Raw genomic sequence first — 25,461 nt, forward strand, 5'->3', positions numbered from 1 at the left:
GGTCCCGGTTTGTTTAGAGCCCTGAAATCTGAGAAACAACTTTAAAACTCCTTTAACTTTTGTGTTCAAACTTGGCCAACAACAGTGGAATATTTGGTTGCTATGGTGATTCCCGCCTTTTTCAGCTGTATGGGGGGAGGGGTGCACAAAGTGGAGCCTCAGACAAACTGTGTGAAAGCTGTAAGTCGAATTAAAAGTTCTTGAATTGTAAACAACACAATCTTCTTCTGCACGTGTATTTTTTTTTAATAAATCTGTACTTTATAGATTTTATGGAACGTTAAAGACGCCCCAAATCTATAACGGTGACACTCGTATTGGGTGAAAGAAGGCACAAGCGTCCATGTTTTTAAAAAACTGGGAATATTTTCTGGATATTTTTTCAAAGGTTTTGGGGAACATTATCTTATCCAACCTGAAACATCTGTGGAAAAATCCTTGTAAATCATGAACCGATTTTTGTCACGTGACGTGATAAGCGGGTCATGTGAGCGGCGGACCGGAAGTTGGGTCAGAAGTGTCATGGCGGCGGTGCAGAAGTGTCATCTCAGAAGTGTCCGGCGGTAAACTTTTAGGCTTTTAAACAGAAATTCCGGCTCACCGGGTTCTCTGGTGAAGTTTTAACTGCAAAGCAACAACATGGATTTTGAATAAGGTTTTTAAACTTTGAATTTTGAGCGTTTGAACGGGAAGGAAGGAGGAAAGAAGCGTCATCCCTGATTCATCCTCGCAGGTAAACAACAACAGACTGTTACCCAAGATTAACTGAGCTCCTCTTCACTGGATGAACGAGTAAAACATCTTTGTTGCTTTAGAATTAATATGAAGTCAGAGTTTACAGCCGAGGATTTGTGGATTCCGCCGTCTTTTTGTTATTGCACGCCAAACTCCATTGAAATAATTGCACATTTACCGTTTACTGCCTTTGTTTACGTCCTCCGTTAAAACGAGGCTGTCCGGTATTATCCAGTCACATGTCGGAGGAACCTTTTGATTGCGATCAAGGAGTTAAACTACCGCCATTCCGAACTATGTTTACCATTTTGTTTAATGTTTAATACCATTTTTGTTCCAGCGATTGTATGCTTCATGTAGATTTTAGTTGCATAACATGTTTGCCGAAATGATCAGATTAAACTGAAAACGGCTGCAAATAATTTATTAACCTTTTAAAAGCAACTTTACGTTTGTTACAAAGCAAACTATCTAAAATTGTGAGAATTCCGAACATGCCCAGGTGTGGCGTTCCGTCTAAAGTGGTTTGTAAAACAGTTTTTCCAGTGATTTTTCGCTTCATGTGCATTTTAGTTGCAAAAGGTATTTGACGAATTTATAAAAAAAGACCCCTAAAAGGCTTCAAGTCATTTCCCAATTGTTTTAAAGCAACGTTACGTTTGTTGCGAAGCAAATTACATTAAATTGTATGATTTCTGAACGGAGTCTGGTGCTGCGTACCTTCTGGAGATGCAGCGGTTTGTAATACAGATTTTTCCAATGATTCTTCGCTTCATATACATTTTTAGTTGCATAACATATTTGCCGAATTTATCAGAAGACCCTTTAAAAGGCCTCCAGTCTTGTATAAATATTTACAAGCAAATTTTACGTTTGTTGCGAAGCGAATTACATAAAATGGTAAGAATTGCGAACAGAGTCTGGTGTGGCGTCAATTATAGAGACAGCGGGTTATTTTTAACAGCGGTAGCTTATTAATTTCTCGTGCGCACTCTCCACGTGAGGCTCGGGACGGAGCTGCTGTGGGACTTCTGAGGATCTGATCATCGATCTATGATCAATGATGGTTTGACGCGGGGTCAAAGGTCAGAACAGCTTGAAATGTAGAAGTTTTGAACTCGTTTCATCTCCATCTTTCCTGGGAAAATATTCACCTTTTTACATGTGAAATCTCTGTGTGAGCATTTTAGTGCTAAATCTGAGTAATAAGAGGTTATAAATAAATAGATTAAAAAATAATTAAATAATCAGGATGATTATTTTTATAAGAAATGTATTTTATAGATGGTTTAAAAAACGGTCGCGTCCTTTTTCCACCTGAAAACTCAGTAAATCAGGAATTGGACGAGGAAGTGACACAAATATTAAACTGTTACAGTTTTCCTTTGAACATTCAACAAGTCAAACATCAAGATCCTGAATTCATACGTTGTCTCGTGCACATTTTCTCTTTGTTGTCGTGTTTTGTCTCATTTTAATGTTCCGTCTTTATGCAGTTTTTAGTTATTTTGTGTTTTTCTTTTTGATTCGTTTCTGTGGCATTTTGCATCTTTTTATTGCTGTTTTGTGTCTTTCTCTGCAGTTATTTATCACTCTTTCTGCAGTTATTTATCACTCTTTCTGCAGTTATTTATCACTCTTTCTCTGCAGTTATTTATCACTCTTTCTCTGCAGTTATTTATCACTCTTTCTGCAGTTATTTATCACTCTTTCTGCAGTTATTTATCACTCTTTCTGCAGTTATTTATCACTCTTTCTGCAGTTATTTATCACTCTTTCTCTGCAGTTATTTATCACTCTTTCTGCAGTTATTTATCACTCTTTCTGCAGTTATTTATCACTCTTTCTCTGCAGTTATTTATCACTCTTTCTGCAGTTATTTATCACTCTTTCTCTGCAGTTATTTATCACTCTTTCTCTGCAGTTATTTATCACTCTTTCTGCAGTTATTTATCACTCTTTCTGCAGTTATTTATCACTCTTTCTCTGCAGTTATTTATCACTCTTTCTGCAGTTATTTATCACTCTTTCTGCAGTTATTTATCACTCTTTCTCTGCAGTTATTTATCACTCTTTCTGCAGTTATTTATCACTCTTTCTCTGCAGTTATTTATCACTCTTTCTGCAGTTATTTATCACTCTTTCTGCAGTTATTTATCACTCTTTCTGCAGTTATTTATCACTCTTTCTGCAGTTATTTATCACTCTTTCTGCAGTTATTTATCACTCTTTCTCTGCAGTTATTTATCACTCTTTCTCTGCAGTTATTTATCACTCTTTCTCTGCAGTTATTTATCACTCTTTCTGCAGTTATTTATCACTCTTTCTGCAGTTATTTATCACTCTTTCTGCAGTTATTTATCACTCTTTCTCTGCAGTTATTTATCACTCTTTCTCTGCAGTTATTTATCACTCTTTCTCTGCAGTTATTTATCACTCTTTCTGCAGTTATTTCTCACTCTTTCTCTGCAGTTATTTCTCACTCTTTCTGCAGTTATTTCTCACTCTTTCTCTGCAGTTATTTCTCACTCTTTCTCTGCAGTTATTTCTCACTCTTTCTGCAGTTATTTCTCACTCTTTCTCTGCAGTTATTTCTCACTCTTTCTCTGCAGTTATTTCTCACTCTTTCTCTGCAGTTATTTCTCACTCTTTCTCTGCAGTTATTTCTCACTCTTTCTGCAGTTATTTCTCACTCTTTCTGCAGTTATTTATCACTCTTTCTCTGCAGCTATTTCTCACTCTTTCTCTGCAGTTATTTATCACTCTTTCTGCAGTTATTTATCACTCTTTCTCTGCAGTTATTTCTCACTCTTTCTGCAGTTATTTCTCACTCTTTCTGCAGTTATTTCTCACTCTTTCTGCAGTTATTTCTCACTCTTTCTGCAGTTATTTCTCACTCTTTCTCTGCAGTTATTTCTCACTCTTTCTCTGCAGTTATTTCTCACTCTTTCTGCAGTTATTTATCACTCTTTCTGCAGTTATTTATCACTCTTTCTGCAGTTATTTCTCACTCTTTCTCTGCAGTTATTTCTCACTCTTTCTGCAGTTATTTATCACTCTTTCTCTGCAGTTATTTATCACTCTTTCTCTGCAGTTATTTATCACTCTTTCTCTGCAGTTATTTATCACTCTTTCTGCAGTTATTTATCACTCTTTCTCTGCAGTTATTTCTCACTCTTTCTCTGCAGTTATTTCTCACTCTTTCTGCAGTTATTTATCACTCTTTCTCTGCAGTTATTTATCACTCTTTCTGCAGTTATTTATCACTCTTTCTGCAGTTATTTCTCACTCTTTCTCTGCAGTTATTTCTCACTCTTTCTCTGCAGTTATTTCTCACTCTTTCTCTGCAGTTATTTCTCACTCTTTCTGCAGTTATTTATCACTCTTTCTCTGCAGTTATTTCTCACTCTTTCTGCAGTTATTTCTCACTCTTTCTGCAGTTATTTCTCACTCTTTCTCTGCAGTTATTTCTCACTCTTTCTCTGCAGTTATTTCTCACTCTTTCTCTGCAGTTATTTATCACTCTTTCTCTGCAGTTATTTCTCACTCTTTCTGCAGTTATTTCTCACTCTTTCTGCAGTTATTTCTCACTCTTTCTCTGCAGCTATTTCTCACTCTTTCTCTGCAGTTATTTATCACTCTTTCTGCAGTTATTTCTCACTCTTTCTCTGCAGTTATTTCTCACTCTTTCTGCAGTTATTTCTCACTCTTTCTGCAGTTATTTCTCACTCTTTCTGCAGTTATTTCTCACTCTTTCTGCAGTTATTTCTCACTCTTTCTGCAGTTATTTATCACTCTTTCTGCAGTTATTTCTCACTCTTTCTCTGCAGTTATTTCTCACTCTTTCTCTGCAGTTATTTATCACTCTTTCTCTGCAGTTATTTATCACTCTTTCTCTGCAGTTATTTCTCACTCTTTCTCTGCAGTTATTTATCACTCTTTCTCTGCAGTTATTTCTCACTCTTTCTGCAGTTATTTCTCACTCTTTCTGCAGTTATTTCTCACTCTTTCTCTGCAGCTATTTCTCACTCTTTCTCTGCAGTTATTTATCACTCTTTCTGCAGTTATTTCTCACTCTTTCTCTGCAGTTATTTCTCACTCTTTCTGCAGTTATTTCTCACTCTTTCTGCAGTTATTTCTCACTCTTTCTGCAGTTATTTCTCACTCTTTCTGCAGTTATTTCTCACTCTTTCTGCAGTTATTTATCACTCTTTCTCTGCAGTTATTTCTCACTCTTTCTCTGCAGTTATTTATCACTCTTTCTCTGCAGTTATTTATCACTCTTTCTGCAGTTATTTCTCACTCTTTCTGCAGTTATTTCTCACTCTTTCTCTGCAGTTATTTCTCACTCTTTCTGCAGTTATTTATCACTCTTTCTCTGCAGTTATTTATCACTCTTTCTCTGCAGTTATTTATCACTCTTTCTGCAGTTATTTATCACTCTTTCTGCAGTTATTTCTCACTCTTTCTCTGCAGTTATTTCTCACTCTTTCTCTGCAGTTATTTCTCACTCTTTCTCTGCAGTTATTTCTCACTCTTTCTGCAGTTATTTATCACTCTTTCTCTGCAGTTATTTCTCACTCTTTCTGCAGTTATTTCTCACTCTTTCTGCAGTTATTTCTCACTCTTTCTCTGCAGTTATTTATCACTCTTTCTCTGCAGTTATTTCTCACTCTTTCTGCAGTCATTTCTCACTCTTTCTGCAGTTATTTCTCACTCTTTCTGCAGTTATTTCTCACTCTTTCTCTGCAGTTATTTCTCACTCTTTCTCTGCAGTTATTTCTCACTCTTTCTGCAGTTATTTCTCACTCTTTCTGCAGTTATTTCTCACTCTTTCTGCAGTTATTTCTCACTCTTTCTCTGCAGTTATTTATCACTCTTTCTGCAGTTATTTCTCACTCTTTCTGCAGTTATTTCTCACTCTTTCTGCAGTTATTTCTCAGTCTTTCTGCAGTTATTTCTCACTCTTTCTGCAGTTATTTCTCAGTCTTTCTCTGCAGTTATTTATCACTCTTTCTCTGCAGTTATTTATCACTCTTTCTCTGCAGTTATTTCTCACTCTTTCTGCAGTTATTTCTCACTCTTTCTGCAGTTATTTATCACTCTTTCTCTGCAGTTATTTCTCACTCTTTCTGCAGTTATTTCTCACTCTTTCTGCAGTTATTTCTCACTCTTTCTGCAGTTATTTCTCACTCTCTCTGCAGTTATTTCTCACTCTTTCTCTGCAGTTATTTATCACTCTTTCTACAGTTATTTATCACTCTTTCTGCAGTTATTTCTCACTCTTTCTCTGCAGTTATTTCTCACTCTTTCTGCAGTTATTTATCACTCTTTCTCTGCAGTTATTTCTCACTCTTTCTGCAGTTATTTCTCACTCTTTCTGCAGTTATTTCTCACTCTTTCTCTGCAGTTATTTCTCACTCTTTCTCTGCAGTTATTTATCACTCTTTCTGCAGTTATTTCTCACTCTTTCTGCAGTTATTTCTCACTCTTTCTGCAGTTATTTCTCACTCTTTCTGCAGTTATTTATCACTCTTTCTGCAGTTATTTCTTACTCTTTCTCTGCAGTTATTTATCACTCTTTCTGCAGTTATTTATCACTCTTTCTCTGCAGTTATTTATCACTCTTTCTGCAGTTATTTATCACTCTTTCTGCAGTTATTTATCACTCTTTCTGCAGTTATTTATCACTCTTTCTGCAGTTATTTATCACTCTTTCTGCAGTTATTTCTCACTCTTTCTGCAGTTATTTCTCACTCTTTCTGCAGTTATTTATCACTCTTTCTCCAGTTATTTATCACTCTTTCTGCAGTTATTTCTCACTCTTTCTCTGCAGTTATTTCTCACTCTTTCTGCAGTTATTTATCACTCTTTCTGCAGTTATTTCTCACTCTTTCTGCAGTTATTTATCACTCTTTCTCTGCAGTTATTTATCACTCTTTCTCTGCAGTTATTTATCACTCTTTCTGCAGTTATTTATCACTCTGCAGTTATTTCTCACTCTTTCTCTGCAGTTATTTATCACTCTTTCTGCAGTTATTTATCACTCTTTCTCTGCAGTTATTTATCACTCTTTCTCTGCAGTTATTTATCACTCTTTCTGCAGTTATTTATCACTCTTTCTGCAGTTATTTCTCACTCTTTCTCTGCAGTTATTTCTCACTCTTTCTCTGCAGTTATTTCTCACTCTTTCTGCAGTTATTTATCACTCTTTCTCTGCAGTTATTTCTCACTCTTTCTCTGCAGTTATTTATCACTCTTTCTGCAGTTATTTATCACTCTTTCTGCAGTTATTTCTCACTCTTTCTCTGCAGTTATTTCTCACTCTTTCTCTGCAGTTATTTCTCACTCTTTCTGCAGTTATTTATCACTCTTTCTCTGCAGTTATTTCTCACTCTTTCTGCAGTTATTTCTCACTCTTTCTGCAGTTATTTCTCACTCTTTCTCTGCAGTTATTTATCACTCTTTCTGCAGTTATTTATCACTCTGCAGTTATTTCTCACTCTTTCTCTGCAGTTATTTCTCACTCTTTCTGCAGTTATTTCTCACTCTTTCTCTGCAGTTATTTATCACTCTTTCTCTGCAGTTATTTATCACTCTTTCTGCAGTTATTTATCACTCTTTCTGCAGTTATTTCTCACTCTTTCTCTGCAGTTATTTCTCACTCTTTCTGCAGTTATTTATCACTCTTTCTCTGCAGTTATTTCTCACTCTTTCTCTGCAGTTATTTCTCACTCTTTCTCTGCAGTTATTTATCACTCTTTCTGCAGTTATTTATCACTCTTTCTCTGCAGTTATTTCTCACTCTTTCTCTGCAGTTATTTCTCACTCTTTCTGCAGTTATTTATCACTCTTTCTGCAGTTATTTATCACTCTTTCTCTGCAGTTATTTCTCACTCTTTCTGCAGTTATTTCTCACTCTTTCTGCAGTTATTTCTCACTCTTTCTCTGCAGTTATTTCTCACTCTTTCTGCAGTTATTTCTCACTCTTTCTGCAGTTATTTCTCACTCTTTCTGCAGTTATTTCTCACTCTTTCTCTGCAGTTATTTCTCACTCTTTCTCTGCAGTTATTTCTCACTCTTTCTGCAGTTATTTCTCACTCTTTCTCTGCAGTTATTTCTCACTCTTTCTGCAGTTATTTCTCACTCTTTCTCTGCAGTTATTTCTCACTCTTTCTCTGCAGTTATTTCTCACTCTTTCTGCAGTTATTTCTCACTCTTTCTGCAGTTATTTCTCTCTTTCTCTGCAGTTATTTCTCACTCTTTCTGCAGTTATTTCTCACTCTTTCTCTGCAGTTATTTCTCACTCTTTCTCTGCAGTTATTTCTCACTATTTCTGCAGTTATTTCTCACTCTTTCTGCAGTTATTTCTCACTCTTTCTCTGCAGTTATTTCTCACTCTTTCTGCAGTTATTTCTCACTCTTTCTGCAGTTATTTCTCACTCTTTCTCTGCAGTTATTTCTCACTCTTTCTGCAGTTATTTCTCACTCTTTCTGCAGTTATTTATCACTCTTTCTGCAGTTATTTCTCACTCTTTCTGCAGTTATTTCTCACTCTTTCTCTGCAGTTATTTATCACTCTTTCTGCAGTTATTTATCACTCTTTCTCTGCAGTTATTTATCACTCTTTCTGCAGTTATTTATCACTCTTTCTGCAGTTATTTATCACTCTTTCTGCAGTTATTTATCACTCTTTCTGCAGTTATTTCTCACTCTTTCTGCAGTTATTTCTCACTCTTTCTCTGCAGTTATTTCTCACTCTTTCTCTGCAGTTATTTCTCACTCTTTCTCTGCAGTTATTTCTCACTCTTTCTCTGCAGTTTTTTATCACTCTGTCTGCAGTTATTTATCACTCTTTCTCTGCAGTTATTTATCACTCTTTCTGCAGTTATTTCTCACTCTTTTTCTGCAGTTCTCACTCTTTCTCTGCAGTTATTTCTCACTCTTTCTCTGCAGTTATTTATCACTCTTTCTGCAGTTATTTCTCACTCTTTCTCTGCAGTTATTTCTCACTCTTTCTCTGCAGTTATTTATCACTCTTTCTGCAGTTATTTCTCACTCTTTCTCTGCAGTTATTTATCACTCTTTCTCTGCAGTTATTTATCACTCTTTCTGCAGTTATTTCTCACTCTTTCTCTGCAGTTTTTTATCACTCTTTCTGCAGTTATTTCTCACTCTTTCTGCAGTTATTTATCACTCTTTCTGCAGTTATTTCTCACTCTTTCTCTGCAGTTATTTCTCACTCTTTCTCTGCAGTTATTTATCACTCTTTCTGCAGTTATTTCTCACTCTTTCTGCAGTTATTTCTCACTCTTTCTCTGCAGTTATTTCTCACTCTTTCTGCAGTTATTTCTCACTTTTTCTGCAGTTATTTCTCACTCTTTCTGCAGTTATTTCTCACTCTTTCTGCAGTTATTTATCACTCTTTCTCTGCAGTTATTTCTCACTCTTTCTCTGCAGTTATTTCTCACTCTTTCTGCAGTTATTTATCACTCTTTCTGCAGTTATTTCTTACTCTTTCTCTGCAGTTATTTATCACTCTTTCTGCAGTTATTTATCACTCTTTCTGCAGTTATTTCTCACTCTTTCTCTGCAGTTATTTATCACTCTTTCTGTAGTTATTTATCACTCTTTCTCTGCAGTTATTTATCACTCTTTCTCTGCAGTTATTTATCACTCTTTCTGCAGTTATTTCTCACTCTTTCTGTAGTTATTTCTCACTCTTTCTGTAGTTATTTCTCACTCTTTCTGTAGTTATTTCTCACTCTTTCTCTGCAGTTTTTTATCACTCTTTCTCTGCAGTTATTTATCACTCTTTCTGCAGTTATTTCTCACTCTTTCTGTAGTTATTTCTCACTCTTTCTCTGCAGTTATTTCTCACTCTTTCTCTGCAGTTTTTTATCACTCTGTCTGTAGTTATTTATCACTCTTTTTCTGCAGTTATTTCTCACTCTTTCTGCAGTTATTTCTCACTCTTTCTCTGCAGTTATTTCTCACTCTTTCTCAGCAGTTATTTATCACTCTTTCTGTAGTTATTTATCACTCTCTCAGCAGTTATTTATCACTCTTTCTCAGCAGTTATTTCTCACTCTTTATCTGCAGTTATTTCTCACTCTTTCTCTGCAGTTATTTCTCACTCTTTCTGCAGTTATTTCTCACTCTTTCTCAGCAGTTATTTATCACTCTTTATCTGCAGTTATTTCTCACTCTTTCTCAGCAGTTATTTCTCACTCTTTCTCTGCAGTTATTTATCACTCTTTATCTGCAGTTATTTATCACTCTTTATCTGCAGTTATTTCTCACTCTTTCTGCAGTTATTTCTCACTCTTTATCTGCAGTTATTTCTCACTCTTTCTCAGCAGTTATTTCTCACTCTTTCTCTGCAGTTATTTATCACTCTTTATCTGCAGTTATTTATCACTCTTTATCTGCAGTTATTTATCACTCTTTCTGCAGTTATTTCTCACTCTTTCTCTGCAGTTATTTCTCACTCTTTTTCTGTCTCATGGTCGTTTTCTGTCTTTTTTTACGGCCTGTTTTGTGTCTTTTGGGGGATTTTTCTCTGTTGTTGCAGTTATGAGTTAGTTTTGCTTTATGTTGTGACTTTAGAAGTAAAACTACAAACAGCGGCTTCCCATGGGGCCCCGGGGCCGCCTGGCCCCTGCATTGTACTCTGTTCGTACTCATTGATCCAGTTCATATCATTCTAATACAAGGAATTATTGACTCTCAGAGCTGATAAGCAGCTAATGTCAATAATTCCGAGCATGTGACTGTTGATTTCTGCTTGTTTTCTGCCCATAAAAAGGTTTGGTATCAGGCCGTCTTAATTTCAAATATCTTTATTGGGTTTTATTACTTTATAGAACACTTGAACTGTGACTACAACACTCACACACACATACGCACGCACACACATACCTAAACTTCCACAGTCCTAACATCAATAACTCAAAGTACAAAATTCTAAACTGAAATACAGACACATTTTAATGTAATAACGATCTCCCTTAAAATAAATAAGTAAATAAACAAACATAAATAACTAAATACATTACATTACATTCCAGATTCTATAATGCTCATGTATGGTTCCCAAAGATGAACAAACTCTTTCAGTTTTCCCTTATAAGCAACATATGTTAGTCTTTCTAGATCAGGGAGGGGCAACTTCCATGATAAAGAGGGCCAACATTTTTTCAGCACTATCATTGGAGGGCCACATGACCGCGCACTTCGAATAATTGGATATGAAAGACGCTACAAACGATTCTCAATAAGAACACATTTTATATGAATTTATATCTGTTTTCCATTGGTTTTCCTTTGAATTCGGTAAAGATATACTCTTCTTCCCATTTTGGCTGAAAAATGTGATTTTCTCGGTCAACTTTTCTCTTTTAGCCGCTGCTGGTGGCCATGGCTCTTGACTTTCCTATTCGCTGTTGCGGAAAGCGGCCCGGGCCCGCTATTGTTTGCGTATGGCGCGCCCTCTATCGGTCAACAGTATAATTACACTTTATTTTATTTATTTATTTAATTATTAAATTATTATTGATCTATTTGCGGGCCGTACTGAGTGAGGATGAGGGCCGTATGCGGCCCCCGGGCCGCCAGTTGCCCATCCCTGTTAGACCAATGCACTCTGAAAGTTCTTTTATCCACCGTTTCATGGAAGGAGCCTCTATATTCTTCCAATGAAGTGCAATCACTCTTCTAGCTTGTAGAAGCCCAAAGTTCAGTAGTTTAGTCTGTTTCTTTGTTTGTATGAAGTTCAGTGGATAGATAGGCCGTCTTAATTTAATCACACAGATGTGTGTTTGCTGCTCTGTGAGGCAGCAAAGCTCCTCCTCCTCCTCCTGCATGTCCTGGTCACATGTTCGTGGTTTCACTCTGTCATGTGTCCCGGCTTCTCCTTTCGCTGCCTCTTCTTCCTCTTGTGTTTTCTTGTGCTGGTTCTTCGTCTGATCCGCTGAGCTCAGCTGAAGCTGATCCTTTTCAGGCTCTGAGCTCATTTTCAGGTGTAAACTCGGCTGTGGGAGGAGGAGGAACCGCAGAGGACAGACAGGATTATATGTTATCATTCGGCTCCTCTGTGTCGCACAGTAAACTGATCTAAACTGACATTTACACGATGATGACGGACTGACCTTCTTCCTCAGCGGCAGCCATGTCTCTGGGCGAGCAGGCGTCCGACTCGGCGCCGTTCTTCTCCTCGGACAGCGAGGCGGAGGGTCCGGAGGATCAGGGCGGCCCGGCGGCCCGGGAGGAGGAGCCGGCCAGCGGGGTGTCCGAGGTCCGAGCGCTGCTGACCGTCTTCATCCTCTGCTACATCAACCTGCTCAACTACATGGACCGCTTCACCGTGGCAGGTACGTTCCATAAAAGACTAACATTAAAGGGACAGTTCGCCTCTTTAAAGGGACAGTTCGCCTCTTCTGACATGAAGCTGTGTAACATCCCATATCAGCAGCATCATTTCTGAACATCTTCTTACCCCCTGCTGCGTCCTGTGAGCAGAGTTCCAGCCTCGTTTTGGTGTTGATGAAGGTAGTCCGGCTAGTTGGCTGGGGTTTAAAAAATAAAGCGTTTTGCTTCTCAGAACAATATGCGTTCAACAGAGTAATACATTTGCATCACAAAATGGTTCTCCAGGAAAAAGTCAGACCTCACAATCTCTTGGCCCTATTTTCTCTCCCTTCGTATCACTGCCTGCTGCCGCCTGCCGACAGCCGCGCCTGTTACGCTGTTTGCTGCTCGGAAGCAGGGGACTGCTCAGTCTGCACAGCACGCAGTGATACGAATTTAATTTATTATTTAATAAATTATTTATGGTTTATTTATTGTTTAATATTTTTAATAATTTAATAAATAATATATATAATAAATTATTATTTAATAATAATAAAATAATAATTATATTTATCATGATGATATTTCATTATAATAATATTTTAAAATAATATATTTTAATATATTAAAATAAATGATAAAAATATAATATTTTTATAAAATATATAAAATATATTTTATACATGGCACTAGCCAGGTTTGAAAATAGGGCCAAGAGATTGTGAGGTCTGACTTTTTCCTGGAGAACGATTTTGTGATGCAAATGTATTACTCTGTTGAACACATATTGTTTTGAGAAGCAAAACGCTTTATTTTTGAAACCCCAGCCAACTAGCCGGACTACCTTCATCAGCACCAAAACGAGGCTGGAACTCTGCTCACAGGACGCAGCAGGGGGTAAGAAGATGTTCAGAAATGATGTTGCTGATATGGGATGTTACACAGCTTCATGTCAGAAGAGGCGAACTGTCCCTTTAAGCAGATTCAGTGCTTCAGAGCTGAGATGTTTAGGCTTTAGCTCGGTAACAGTTCTTCATGCCTCCTGTTGCTCCACCAGGAGTCCTCCCCGACATCGAACACTACTTTGGGATTGACGATGGAAAGTCCGGTTTGCTGCAAACAGGTGAGACCTGATCCAGAACCTGGTCCAGAACCTGATCCAGAACCTGATCCAGAACCTGATCCAGAACCTGATCCAGAACCTGGTCCAGAATCTGATCCAGAATGTGTTGAACAGCCGGCTGCAGGATCCTGAGTTCAGAGCCGTCTCTGCTGGTTTGTTTGAACTGGTCTCTGGTTTCATTGGTCTCTCCACAGTGTTTATCTGCAGCTACATGTTCCTGGCTCCCTTCTTCGGATACATGGGCGACCGCTACAACAGGAAGTACATCATGAGCGTGGGCATCGGCTTCTGGTCCCTGGTGACGCTCGCCAGCTCCTACACGCCCAAAGAGGTGAGTGATGCTTGGTCTCATATTCCCAGCGTTCCTTAACACCTCTGAGGTTCCTGTAGCTCAGCGTCCGTCAGCCTCTGAAACTCTGAAACTGAACTCTAACCTGCAGCTCCTCTCGGGCTGTTTTGAGCTTTTCTTTACAGAATCGCTGTAGATGTGATGCGTTTTTTTTATTTTGCGCTGATAAGCAGGGTAAGACAAAGCTGCAGCACCTTCTGGGGTTTGAGTTTTCTTTGCATAAATCCTGAAAATAAACTAGAATAACGGCTGTGACCCTCGGCTGAAGATGCGCAGATGTTTGGTGTAAAGCTGGATGTGTCTCAGTCCTTCCTGTCGTTGACGTCATGTGACCAGTTGGCCCTCGTCTGTCTTCTTCTGTCTCCGTATTAAAAGTGGACAGGATTGACACAGATACCAAGTCTTTGTTGATAATTCTTTTATTTCTGGCTAAAAAATGTATTTTGCTGAGGTGGTCAACTCCCCGGGTCCCTACCGTCGACATGTGGTCACCACAGATTTCTTATTCCTCTTGAGAAGTTGACTCATGACTTTAACCATAAATCAGACAGTGTTGGAGGATCTGGGAACCATCGAATTCCTTCTTACAGAAACTTTAACTGATCTGTCCCTGGAAGAGGAGGGCTGACTGCTTTTCACTTTGTTTCTTTTTGTTTATTTCAAACACGCAATTCACTTACCTGCGTCCTGTCATCTTGCTGATTTTGTACCTGTATGTATGTGTAAGCGGGGATATATATCTTTTATATATATGTAGAGATACATATTGCAGCGCTCGTGTTAGTTTGGGGTGGGATCTTTGTTTGTTTTTTTTGTATGTTTTGTTGTCAGTTTTGTTTTTCTAATGTTTGTACACTTATAACTGAAAAACCAATAAAAAGAGTATTAAAAAAAAAAGTGGACAGGAAGCTTGAAAAGTTGGACTGAAACTACATGTTTTTGATGAGGAAAAAAAAGTCCTTTTTTTCCTCATTATTCAGTTCTTTGCTTCTCGTATGAGTCGCTGCTTTTGTTGAGTTTTTGGGAGATTGATGGTCATTTTGTTTGGTTTTTAGTGGGTTTTTTGGTGTTTTTTTGTGGCTATTTTGTTTGTTTTTGGGGGTCATTTTGTTTAGTTTTTGGTCATTTTGGTTTTTTGTTTTTGGTGGTAATTATGTGTGGTTAATTGGTCGTTATTTGGTGGACATTTTGTTTTTCGTTGGTTATTTTGTTTGTTTTTTTAAAGTCTGAATATAAACTTGTTTTGTGAAGTTGTTGAATCTCTCTTTGTCTGGCTGCAGCATTTCTGGGCCCTGCTGCTGACTCGAGGTCTGGTCGGAGTCGGGGAGGCCAGCTACTCCACCAACGCTCCCACCATCATCGCCGACCTCTACGTCAAAGGGAAGAGGACCAACATGCTGTCCATCTTTTATTTTGCCATTCCAGTCGGCAGGTAACGAACACTCTGGTTATTAAAGATACTTGCTCTTCATTAGGTTTTATTTTCAGCTCAGTCAGGATCAAATTATTCAAAACTAAAACACAGTATTCGCTGGTCTGGTGTTTAGACAGAACCTTATATGTTTTATGGTCACATAACCTCACAGCTGTTTTTATTTATTTATTAATTGTTTTGTTTTTTTTAATGGTTTAGTCGTCCAATAAGTAACCAATGGTTTTAAAGATAAATAGCACATTTGTGGCTCATTTAATGACTTTAAAGGGTGGAATAAAGTCTATTTTAATATATATTTTTTTCCTTTTGTTGAAAAAGGACCTGAATCACTTTATGAAACATAAACTTAAGATTTGAAACACAGATTTGTCACTAAAACTTCAAACGTTTGTCCTTTTTCTATTTTGTCCCAGATATTCGCGCTAAAAACCGAAGATGAAAGCAGTGATTCATTATTTCTGTCCAAGATTTGATGAATCATTTCATCTTTAGATGACTCACTTCCTGTTTTATATATGCTGCCTTATTTTGTGCTGATCTTATTAAAATGAGCTGAAATTGGGGATTAAATTCCCTCATTTTACAGGAGAAATAAAATTTAAACAAATAAAATGATTAAAAACAAGCAACAGTCCAGATAAATTAAAAAATATCGTGCAGATTTCATGCATAGACACTCCTCCAGACACTGACACAGTACGTCTGCTGGGCTGCAGTCGCCATGGTGACAGAGACACATAAAGTTGTGTATCGTGTGCATAACTGTGATAATTGATGTTAAAGTTCTGCAATATCTGACCCAAAGGGAGCATATACAAGTTAAACAGAAGAGGTCCAAGAATTGACCCCTGGGGGACTCCACAAGTCATGGCCACTCGCTCAGATTCATAGCTGCCAACTGTAACAAGATAACTCCGGCCTTCTAAGTAGGACCTGAACCAGTTAAGGACCGCTCCAGAAAGTCCAACCCAGTTTTCCAGCCTGTGCAACAGGATTCTGTGATCTACAGTATCAAACGCAGCGCTGAGGTCCAACAGAACCAGGACTGAAACATTACCAGAATCAGTATTCAACCTAATGTCGTTTAACACTTTGACCAGAGCTGTTTCAGTGCTGTGATGACGTCTGAAGCCTGATTGAAAGTTATCAAGACTTCCACTTTCATTCAGAAAGTCGTTGAGCTGGTTAAATACAACTTTCTCAATAATCTTAGATATAAAAGAGAGGTTAGAGACAGGTCTGTAGTTGTTCATCATAGAGGCGTCTAGAGTTCTCTTCTTTAGGAGTGGCTTAATGGCAGCTGTCTTTAGTGACTTGGGAAAAATACCTGATGCCAGTGAGCTGTTAACTATTCGTAGGAGATCACTTTGTACTGAGGTAAAAACAGTTTTTAAAAAGTCGGATGGTATTATGTCCAGAGAACAAGTTGTTGATTTCAGATGCCGAACTGTTTCCTCTAAATCAGTGATACTCACTATTTTTTTCACCAGAGCCACATTGGCATCAAAATCAAGGTTAGAGCCACTTTTACAACAACATACTAAAGTCCCCTTTTGCAAATATGCATTTCTACATATAAAACATCCCACAAAAAAAGAAACAACAGCCAATACATGTTCAATTCAAACCACATTTACTTTAATACTGGGATGAGCTGAAGCTGGCGTGCATGTGCTCGACTTTCTTCATGTTGTATTTGTAGTTTGTTGTTGTAATCATAGTGAGACATTCAGGATGAGCATGGTTTTTGTGCTGGTTTTTGCCCTTTTTTAGTTAAAAACCGATCCATTGTGCCTGCATCTCGCGCTGGCTAAAGGAGCTAGCGTGCTCTGCGGTTTAAGCGGGCTGCGTTGCCAGGTTTAACAGTTCCCCCTTTAGGAAACACCATTAAGCCTTAATTAATACTTAATAAAAATACTTAATACTGTGCAGTATTCACTGTGTGTTATTTGAAAAAAATGTATTGTTATTGTTACCATATTGTTATAAGCTACTATGCGAGTGCGAGCCGCCAATTAAAACTCGAGGAGCCGCGCAATGAGTATCTCTGAGTTAGGATTTTTAAATCGACAATATTAAATTGTGACATAACGTCAGAGTTATTTCCAGGTTTTAGACACAGATTAGTTTAATGTTTTGTCTTATTGTTTTTATTTATTTATTTATTTATTTTTGGCTAAAATTCGTTGCATTTCTCAGTGGAGAGGAGGTCTGGGTTTGACTGTTTAGGAGGATTTGTGAGTTGGAGAATTGTTGACATTCTTATTAATCATTTCAGATAAATGCAGCTGCCTGGCCTTGCACAGCTCATTGTTATAACTATGCAGGCTTTGTTTGTGCAGCTCATAGTGAATCTGAAGCTTTGTTTTCCTCCACTTACCTTCAGCTGGGTTCTCTTCTCAGGTTTCTGACCGTAGTGTTTCTCCTGGTGTTTTCTATTTAGCCGTTAGCTTCCGTTAAATTCAAAACATTCAAGCTGATGAGAATATTTAGATTATTCTCAGTACATTTACCCAAAGATGACTGAAAGTTCAGCTCCTTTCAGAATGTTTGAGACTTTCAGGATGCGCAGATGTGGAATCTTCTGCAGATTTTTGGCCTTTTTGGTACTTTTTCTTGAAAACTTTTAACATTTATTAAATAATTATTTAATAAATAATAAAATTAAAATAATTAACAAGTTACTCTGGTGGACGGATTAAATAAGAGATTTACAGAGAAAACGCGGCGATTTAGTCATTATAATGAATCTTTTACACCTTTAACAGATGACTAAAAACACGTAAATTTTAGGGCTGGGCGAGTTAACTCGTTAATTATTTAACGTCTGTAAATATTTTATCGCGCATTAACGCAGGTTTTATTATTGTAAAAGTCTGCTGAATGCATCACATTCACACAGTTACAGAAAATACCACGAGGCATGAAGGAATAAAATAAAGATAAACTAGCAGCTAACATCATCGCTACAGATGTGAAGCTCATGGAGCTAACCGGCGCTACTTCCTGTTTTACTGGTTTCAACATAAAAGCACGTATTTCAAAATAAATTAAAAAAAACTCCTGCATTTACTGCCAAGTTGAATTGTCTTCTCAGCGTAGTAGTTCCAGTCTAAAATATCACTTAAAGGCAAAACACACAACTGATAGCAGCAAGTCATTCAAGGAAACAGACAGTGGAGCGAGGCTTCTACATAAAAACTACAGAAAGATGCTGATGTTAAAAGTGTGTTTGCACAACAAATGTTATGGCACTTTCATTCATATGGCAGCACATTTAAAATAAAACTAAATGCTAAAAGCTATACACTACTTTTGGATCAGCACCTCCAAATCCGAGGCCATGGTCCTCGGCCGGAAAAGGGTGGAATGCCCTCTCCGGGTCGGGAATGAGATCCTTCCCCAAGTGGAGGAGTTCAAGTATCTCGGGGTCTTGTTCACGAGTGGGGGACGAATGGAGCAGGAGATTGACAGACGGATCGGTGCGGCGTCTGCAGTGATGCGGGCTCTGCACCGGCCCGTCGTGGTGAAGAAGGAGCTGAGCCAGAAGGCGAAGCTCTCGATTTACCGGTCAGTCTATGTTCCTACCCTCACCTATGGTCCCGAGCTGTGGGTAGTGACCGAAAGAACGAGATCGCGAATACAAGCGGCCGAAATGAGTTTCCTCCGCAGGGTGTCTGGGCTCTCCCTTAGAGATAGGGTGAGAAGCTCGGTCATCCGGGAGGAGGGGCTCAGAGTAGAACCGCTGCTCCTCCGCATCCAGAGGAGTCAGATGAGGTGGCTCGGGCATCTGGTTAGGATGCCTCCTGGACGCCTCCCCGGTGAGGTGTTCCGGGCCCGTCCCACTGGGAGGAGGCCCCGGGGAAGACCCAGGACACGTTGGAGAGACTTTGTCTCTCGGCTGGCCTGGGAACGCCTCGGGGTCCCCCTAGAAGAGCTGGAGGAAGTGGCCGGGGACAGGGACGTCTGGGCTTCTCTGCTGAAGCTGCTGCCCCCGCGACCCGATCCCCGGACCAGCGGAAGATGATGGATGGATGGATACTTTAGGATTCATTTTTGGATTCTGCGTACAAATGCGATTAATCGTGATTAATCAGGGAAATCATGTGATTAATTAGATTAAACATTTTAATCGTTGCCCAGCCCTAGTTTAAATGTTTAAATCCTCCCAGTTTGAGGTGATTTCCGTCCTGTTCCAGGTGTTTACTTGATTTAGTCGGGTTCCTGATCAGGATGAACTCATCCTGAACGTGTGTTCACCGTCTTTCTGTTTGCCCCCCCAGCGGCCTCGGCTACATCGTGGGCTCTCAGGTCAGCAACCTGACGAAGGACTGGCACTGGGCTCTGCGGGTGAGTTCGGACTTTGTTCTGACTTCCGTCACACGTACGGTGGCGTTTGTCCTCACCGCTGTTTTGTCCTCCTCCAGGTGACGCCGGGGCTGGGGGTGGTGGCCGTGGTGCTGCTGCTGCTGGTGGTCCAGGAGCCGAAGCGAGGGGCGGTGGAGGCCCGGCCCGAGCACCACCTGCACCAGACCAGCTGGCTGATGGACGTGCATGCGCTGAGCAAGAAGTAAGCAGGTCTCACCTGGTCTGTTAGCATCTGTTAGCGTGTGTTAGCATCTGTTAGTGTGTGTTAGCGTCTGTTAGCATCTTTTAGCGTCTGTTAGCGAGTCTCACCTGGTCTGTTAGCGTCTGTTAGCGAGTCTCACCTGGTCTGTTAGCGTCTGTTAGTGTCTGTTAGCATCTGTTAGCGAGACTCACCTGGTCTGTTAGCATCAGTTAGCATGTGTTAGCGTGTGTTAGCATCTGTTAGTGTCTGTTAGCGAGTCTCACCTGGTCTGTTAGCATCTGTTAGCGTCTGTTAACATCTGTTAGCGAGTCTCACCTGGTCTGTTAGTGTCTGTTAGCATGTGTTAGCATCTGTTAGCGAGTCTCATCTGGTCTGTTAGCATCTGTTAGCATCTGTTGACATCTGTTAGCGAGTCTCACCTGGTCTGTTAGCCTGTTAGCATCTGTTAGCTTCTGTTAGCGTCCGTTAGCATCTTTTAGGGTCTGTAAGCATCTGTTAGCATCTGTTAGCGTCTGCCAGCAGCTGCTGCTGATGTGTCCGCCTCCTCTGCAGCCGCAGCTTCGTGCTGTCCACGTTCGGCTTCACGGCGGTGGCGTTTGTGACGGGCTCTCTGGCGCTCTGGGCTCCGACCTTCCTCTACAGAGCCGGCGTTTTCACGGGAGAAAAGGCGCCCTGCACGGAGGCTCACTGCGCCTCATCAGACAGGTGATCCCCGCCTTCCAGGCGCCGCTACACGCCGCTACACGCCGCTACACGCCGCTACACGCCGCTACACGAGTCCGGAAACTGATTTCTGCGTTTTCTCCCACCGCAGCCTGATTTTCGGGATCATCACCTGCGTCACGGGCGTGCTGGGCGTGGCCAGTGGCGTGCAGGTGAGCCGGCAGCTGAGGAAGAAGACGCCCAGAGCCGACCCTCTGGTGTGCGCCGCCGGCCTGATGCTGTCCGCGCCGTTCCTGTACCTCGCCATCATCTTCGCTCAGGCCAGCACCATCGCCACATACGTGAGTTCTAAGCCCCGCCTCCTCGCTGCGGACCAGCTGACGCCTCTTTAAGTCCAACCAGCTGGATCCTAACGGTGTTCTCCGTCCTCAGGTCTTCATCTTCCTCGGGGAGACGTTCCTCTCCATGAACTGGGCCATCGTGGCCGACATCCTGCTGGTGAGACACCAAACTAAATCTGTTCCTTCGTATCGGCTGTGCCGTCGCCTGTTCTCATGACATCACTCTGTTTCTCAGTACGTGGTCGTTCCGACGCGGCGCTCCACGGCTGAGGCTCTGCAGATCGTCATCTCGCACCTGCTGGGAGACGCAGGAAGTCCGTACCTGATCGGGGTGGTAGGTCCCACAGCTCTGAGCTGACCTAAAACAGACTGAATAATCCCCCAAAACAAGAAGAATTTAGCAGCTGTTGAAGGTTTCTTTCCTCCACGGATATCTTTAAGCTCTACTTATAAGACCTCAGGAACCGGTCAGAACATCTTATTAACATGTTTAAGGACTAAAGTAAAATATTTTATCAGCAAATGTTGCTTTGATTTTAAGATGTTTCATCATCCTCACATTGAAATCAGGTCAGATAACTGTTAAAACAGTTAAAAAGGACGATAACGCTTCGTTTAGACCTTTGAACATGAAGAAACCTCCATCAGAACCAGAACCAGGAACCATCTGCCTGGCCCAGCTGGGGCTGAGAGGACAGGAAAGAGGGGACAACAAGCAGCGTAACACCAGGCCAGAGACACCTGCTGAGAGAGAGAAACACAAGTTAATGACAACAATGATGTCATATGTACATGGAGAGGTGCATCATGGGAGCTCCCCCAGCAGGCTGGGCCTATAGCAGCAGAACTATGAGATGTTTCAGGGTCAGCTGAGCCATTCCTAACTATAAGCTTTATCAGAAAGGAAAGTTGTAAGCCTGATCTTAAAGGTAGAGAGGGGCCTGATAACTGAAGGCTCTGCCCCCCAAACTGGCAGCTGGTTCCACAGAGAGGGGCCTGATAACTGAAGGCTCTGCCTCCCAAACTGGCAGCTGGTTCCACAGAGAGGGGCCTGATAACTGAAGGCTCTGCCTCCCAAACTGGCAGCTGGTTCCACAGAGAGGGGCCTGATAACTGAAGGCTCAGCCTCCCAAACTGGCAGCTGGATCCACAGAGAGGGGCCTGATAACGGAAGGCTCTGTCTCCCAAACTGGCAGCTGGTTCCACACAGAGGGGCCTGATAACTGAAGGCTCTGCCTCCCAAACTGGCAGCTGGTTCCACAGAGAGGGGCCTGATAACTGAAGGCTCTGCCTCCCAAACTGGCAGCTGGTTCCACAGAGAGGGGCCTGATAACTGAAGGCTCTGCCTCCCAAACTGGCAGCTGGTTCCACAGAGAGGGGCCTGATAACTGAAGGCTCTGCCTCCCAAACTGGCAGCTGGTTCCACAGAGAGGGGCCTGATAACTGAAGGCTCTGCCTCCCAAACTGGCAGCTGGTTCCACAGAGAGGGGCCTGATAACTGAAGGCTCTGCCTCCCAAACTGGCAGCTGGTTCCACAGAGAGGGGCCTGATAACTGAAGGCTCCGCCTCCCAAACTGGCAGCTGGTTCCACTGAGAGGGGCCTGATAACTGAAGGCTCCGCCTCCCAAACTGGCAGCTGGTTCCACAGAGAGGGGCCTGATAACTGAAGGCTCTGCCCCCCAAACTGGCAGCTGGTTCCACAGAGAGGGGCCTGATAACTGAAGGCTCTGCCTCCCAAACTGGCAGCTGGTTCCACAGAGAGGGGCCTGATAACTGAAGGCTCTGCCCCCCAAACTGGCAGCTGGTTCCACAGAGAGGGGCCTGATAACTGAAGGCTCTGCCCCCCAAACTGGCAGCTGGTTCCACAGAGAGGGGCCTGATAACTGAAGGCTCTGCCTCCCAAACTGGCAGCTCCTTCCACAGAGAGGGGCCTGATAACTGAAGGCTGTGCCTCCCAAACTGGCAGCTGGTTCCACAGAGAGGGGCCTGATAACTGAAGGCTCAGCCTCCCAAACTGGCAGCTGGTTCCACAGAGAGGGGCCTGATAACTGAAGGCTCTGCCTCCCAAACTGGCAGCTGGTTCCACAGAGAGGGGCCTGATAACTGAAGGCTCTGCCTCCCAAACTGGCAGCTGGTTCCTCAGAGAGGGGCCTGATAACTGAAGGCTGTGCCTGAGCTTTATCTGAATCTCTTCTTCCTCCTCAGGTGTCCGACTCCCTGAGGAAAACCGACTCTTTCCTCTGGCAGTTTCGCTCCCTGCAGCTCTCTCTGCTGCTCTGCTCCTTCGTGGCCGTTGTGGGCGGAGCTTTCTTCCTCGCCACAGCCCTCTTCATCGAAACGGATCGCAATCGGGCCGAGAACTACGTTGCTACAGGTGAGACGCACCCGCAGTGGTTTGGTTGGTCACGTGACCACCTTCCCGGCTAACTTAAACTGTGGTTCTGTTAGCAGATGACGAGCCGATCGTGGTACCAAAAAGTGGGCGGTCCACCCGGGTGCCGGTGTCCAGCGTTCTGATCTGACCTCTGACCCCTGACCTCAGGAACCCGCGGCCGGCTTATCTCACCTGTGAGGACGACCTGCGGCGCAGAGACGCTTTCCTTTCACACTTTTTATCCCCCTTGCTTTAATAACTCCATGAAACACCTGATGATGTCACCGCCTGTGATCAGCCGCTCGCAGGAAGTTTGCGCCAAGTTTTTTTTACCCTGGAGAATCTTTATTAATCACTTTAATAACCCAGTATTTGTATGTGTAAGCTCATTTTAATAAGGACACAGATGCCTCATAACCATCGGGGAGCTTCAGGAACCTTCGGGAAGTTTCGTTGACCTTCGTGGACCTGCGTGAAGCTTCAGGAACCTCCGGGAAGTTTCGTGAACCTTCGTGGACCTTCGTGAAACTTCGCGAAACTTCGTGAACCTTCGTGAAGCTTCGGGAACTTTCGTGAAGCTTCGTGAAGCTTCGGGAACTTTCGTGAAGCTTCGTGAAGCTTCGGGAACTTTCGTGAAGCTTCGGGAACTTTCGTGAACCTTTGGGAAGCTTTGGGAAGCTTCGGGAACTTTCGTGAACCTTTGGGAAGCTTTGGGAACTTTTGTGAACCTTTGGGAAGCTTCGGGAAGCTTCGGGAACTTTCGTGAACCTTTGGGAAGCTTCGGGAAGCTTCGGGAACTTTCGTGAACCTTTGGGAAGCTTTGGGAAGCTTCGGGAACTTTCGTGAAGCTTCGGGAACTTTCGTGAACCTTTGTGAAGCTTCGCCGCCGCAGGAGTTTGTGTCCCCCCTCGTTTTTTAAGCTTCTTGAGGAGCAGGACGCCATTTATTTTCAGGACAAACTCTCTGGAAGTGTTTTTATTGACCTGAAGGAGGTTTCATGTCAGCGACGGTTCTTATTTAAAAAGAAAAAAAACACTTCTAAATGAATGTAAACCTCAGATTATTTTAGCTTATTTTTTTTGTTTACTATTAAATGAGATTTAACTTGTCAGATGTTTCCGTGTTTGTTCTTTCTGAATTAAATGAGATTAAATTCTGCTGCTCGAGGACAGAAAACTGGTTTCTAACTGATGATCAGAGGCTGAATGTCATCATATAATATTTAGATTTTACTTTTATTTTACTACGTTTACTCCTGGTTTAAAGTTTTATTTATTTATTTATTTATAATTAATGAATTGTACAAAAATAATTATAATACATGAAATATTTATGATCAGAAGCTGGTTTACGGAGCATGTTGGACTCCACCAGGGCTGCCCCTCCTGGTCTGGTTTGGGAACCTCGAGGTTCCAGCTCTGCTCTTTGCAGATGATGTGGTTCTGTTGGCTTCTTCAGGACCTTTAGTTCACAGCTGAGTGTGAAGCAGCCGGGATGAAAGTCAGCTCCTCCAGATCTGAGGCCACGGTTCTGAACCTCCGGGTCGGGGGAGGAGTCTCTGCCTCAGGGGGAGGAGTCTCTGCCTCAGGGGGAGGAGTCTTTGCCTCGGGGGGAGGAGCTTCAGTATCTCTAGATCTGGTTCTCAGGGATGGTGAGTTGGAGTTGGACAGACGGAGGAGGCCCCGGGTCAGAACCAGAACTCTCTGGAGGGATTATATATCCCATCTGACCTGGGAACACCTCGGGATCCTCCAGGAGGAGCTGGAGAGAGGGGGGGCTGGGTTTCCCTGCTGGTTCTGAGCCGACTTTAGTGGATGGAAATTATGCTAAAATGTTTTAACTTTTAATTGATACACATGATAGATTCTAATTATCTATTTATTACTAATATATATTATTGCACTTTATTAATATTTCCTGATTAATATAAAGAAATTAATCATTTATAAAGTTAAAATAATGTTAAAGTAATAACAACAAACTTTTAATATTTATTTCTTTATTAAAATTAAATCTTAAACATTAAAAGTTAAACTTTATCATTGTTTTGGTTCACAAACTAAATGAATAAACATAATTAGATACAGAATTTATTATTTTTTTTCAGTGAAAAGGTGAGTTTTTCATGTTGTTTTAATGAGTTTAGATGGAGTCGCCTGTTGGGCTGTGATTGGTCCAAAGTGGTTGTGATGTCAGAAACTGCTTCAGGTTTAAACAGAGACTGATTCTATTAATCTGACTTTTATCATCGATTTAAAGCACAAAGATTAAATGAGTTCATGAGCTTCGTTTAACCTCTGATGGATTATTTCTTTAAAAGTATTGTTTTTTTTAATCTAACTTTTCTCTTATAAAGTCTTTGTGTCGTTAAATCTGTCCACGATTTATCAGACAAGCCAAAGATTTTCCTGCTTTTGCTGCAGTTTATTACTTTTATTATCTCTGTATTAGTCTGACTTTTATGTCCTTATTTATCTACAGCTACCTCATCATTGTTGGGTGTAAAACTGGACATTAAA

General features: G+C 41.2%; 2 protein-coding genes across 3 annotated transcripts in view; both read left to right on the forward strand.

Moving 5' to 3' along the window:
* Positions 1-25,461, forward strand: part of LOC142370785 (NLR family CARD domain-containing protein 3-like) — a 390,613-nt gene that overhangs the window by 239,337 nt on the left and 125,815 nt on the right. The gene's annotated exons all lie outside the window — the stretch shown is intronic.
* On the forward strand, positions 508-24,053 carry spns1 (SPNS lysolipid transporter 1, lysophospholipid). Of its 2 annotated transcripts, none has more exons than XM_075453278.1 (13): positions 508-733; positions 11,898-12,107; positions 13,145-13,210; positions 13,405-13,541; positions 14,840-14,991; positions 19,278-19,344; positions 19,422-19,564; positions 20,117-20,269; positions 20,379-20,568; positions 20,660-20,725; positions 20,804-20,902; positions 22,774-22,942; positions 23,017-24,053. In XM_075453278.1, the coding sequence occupies exons 2-13, from the start codon at positions 11,906-11,908 to the stop codon at positions 23,088-23,090; spliced, it is 1,518 nt and encodes a 505-aa protein (XP_075309393.1). In that variant the 5' UTR covers positions 508-733; positions 11,898-11,905; the 3' UTR covers positions 23,091-24,053. The 2 variants fall into 2 exon arrangements, with proteins under 2 accessions (XP_075309393.1, XP_075309394.1); XM_075453279.1 differs by having other exon boundaries at positions 23,020-24,053.

Source organism: Odontesthes bonariensis, chromosome 21 (genome assembly GCF_027942865.1).
Source record: "Odontesthes bonariensis isolate fOdoBon6 chromosome 21, fOdoBon6.hap1, whole genome shotgun sequence".
Taxonomy (NCBI): Eukaryota; Metazoa; Chordata; class Actinopteri; order Atheriniformes; family Atherinopsidae; genus Odontesthes; species Odontesthes bonariensis.

Bases quoted from the DNA above. Each gene is read 5' to 3' on its own strand.
- spns1 (XM_075453278.1), top strand. From the start codon at position 11,906: ATGTCTCTGGGCGAGCAGGCGTCCGACTCGGCGCCGTTCTTCTCCTCG. The intron at 20,270-20,378 runs GTGATCCCCGCC...CTCCCACCGCAG, and splicing joins CACTGCGCCTCATCAGACAG to CCTGATTTTCGGGATCATCA. The intron at 20,726-20,803 runs GTGAGACACCAA...TCTGTTTCTCAG, and splicing joins TCGTGGCCGACATCCTGCTG to TACGTGGTCGTTCCGACGCG.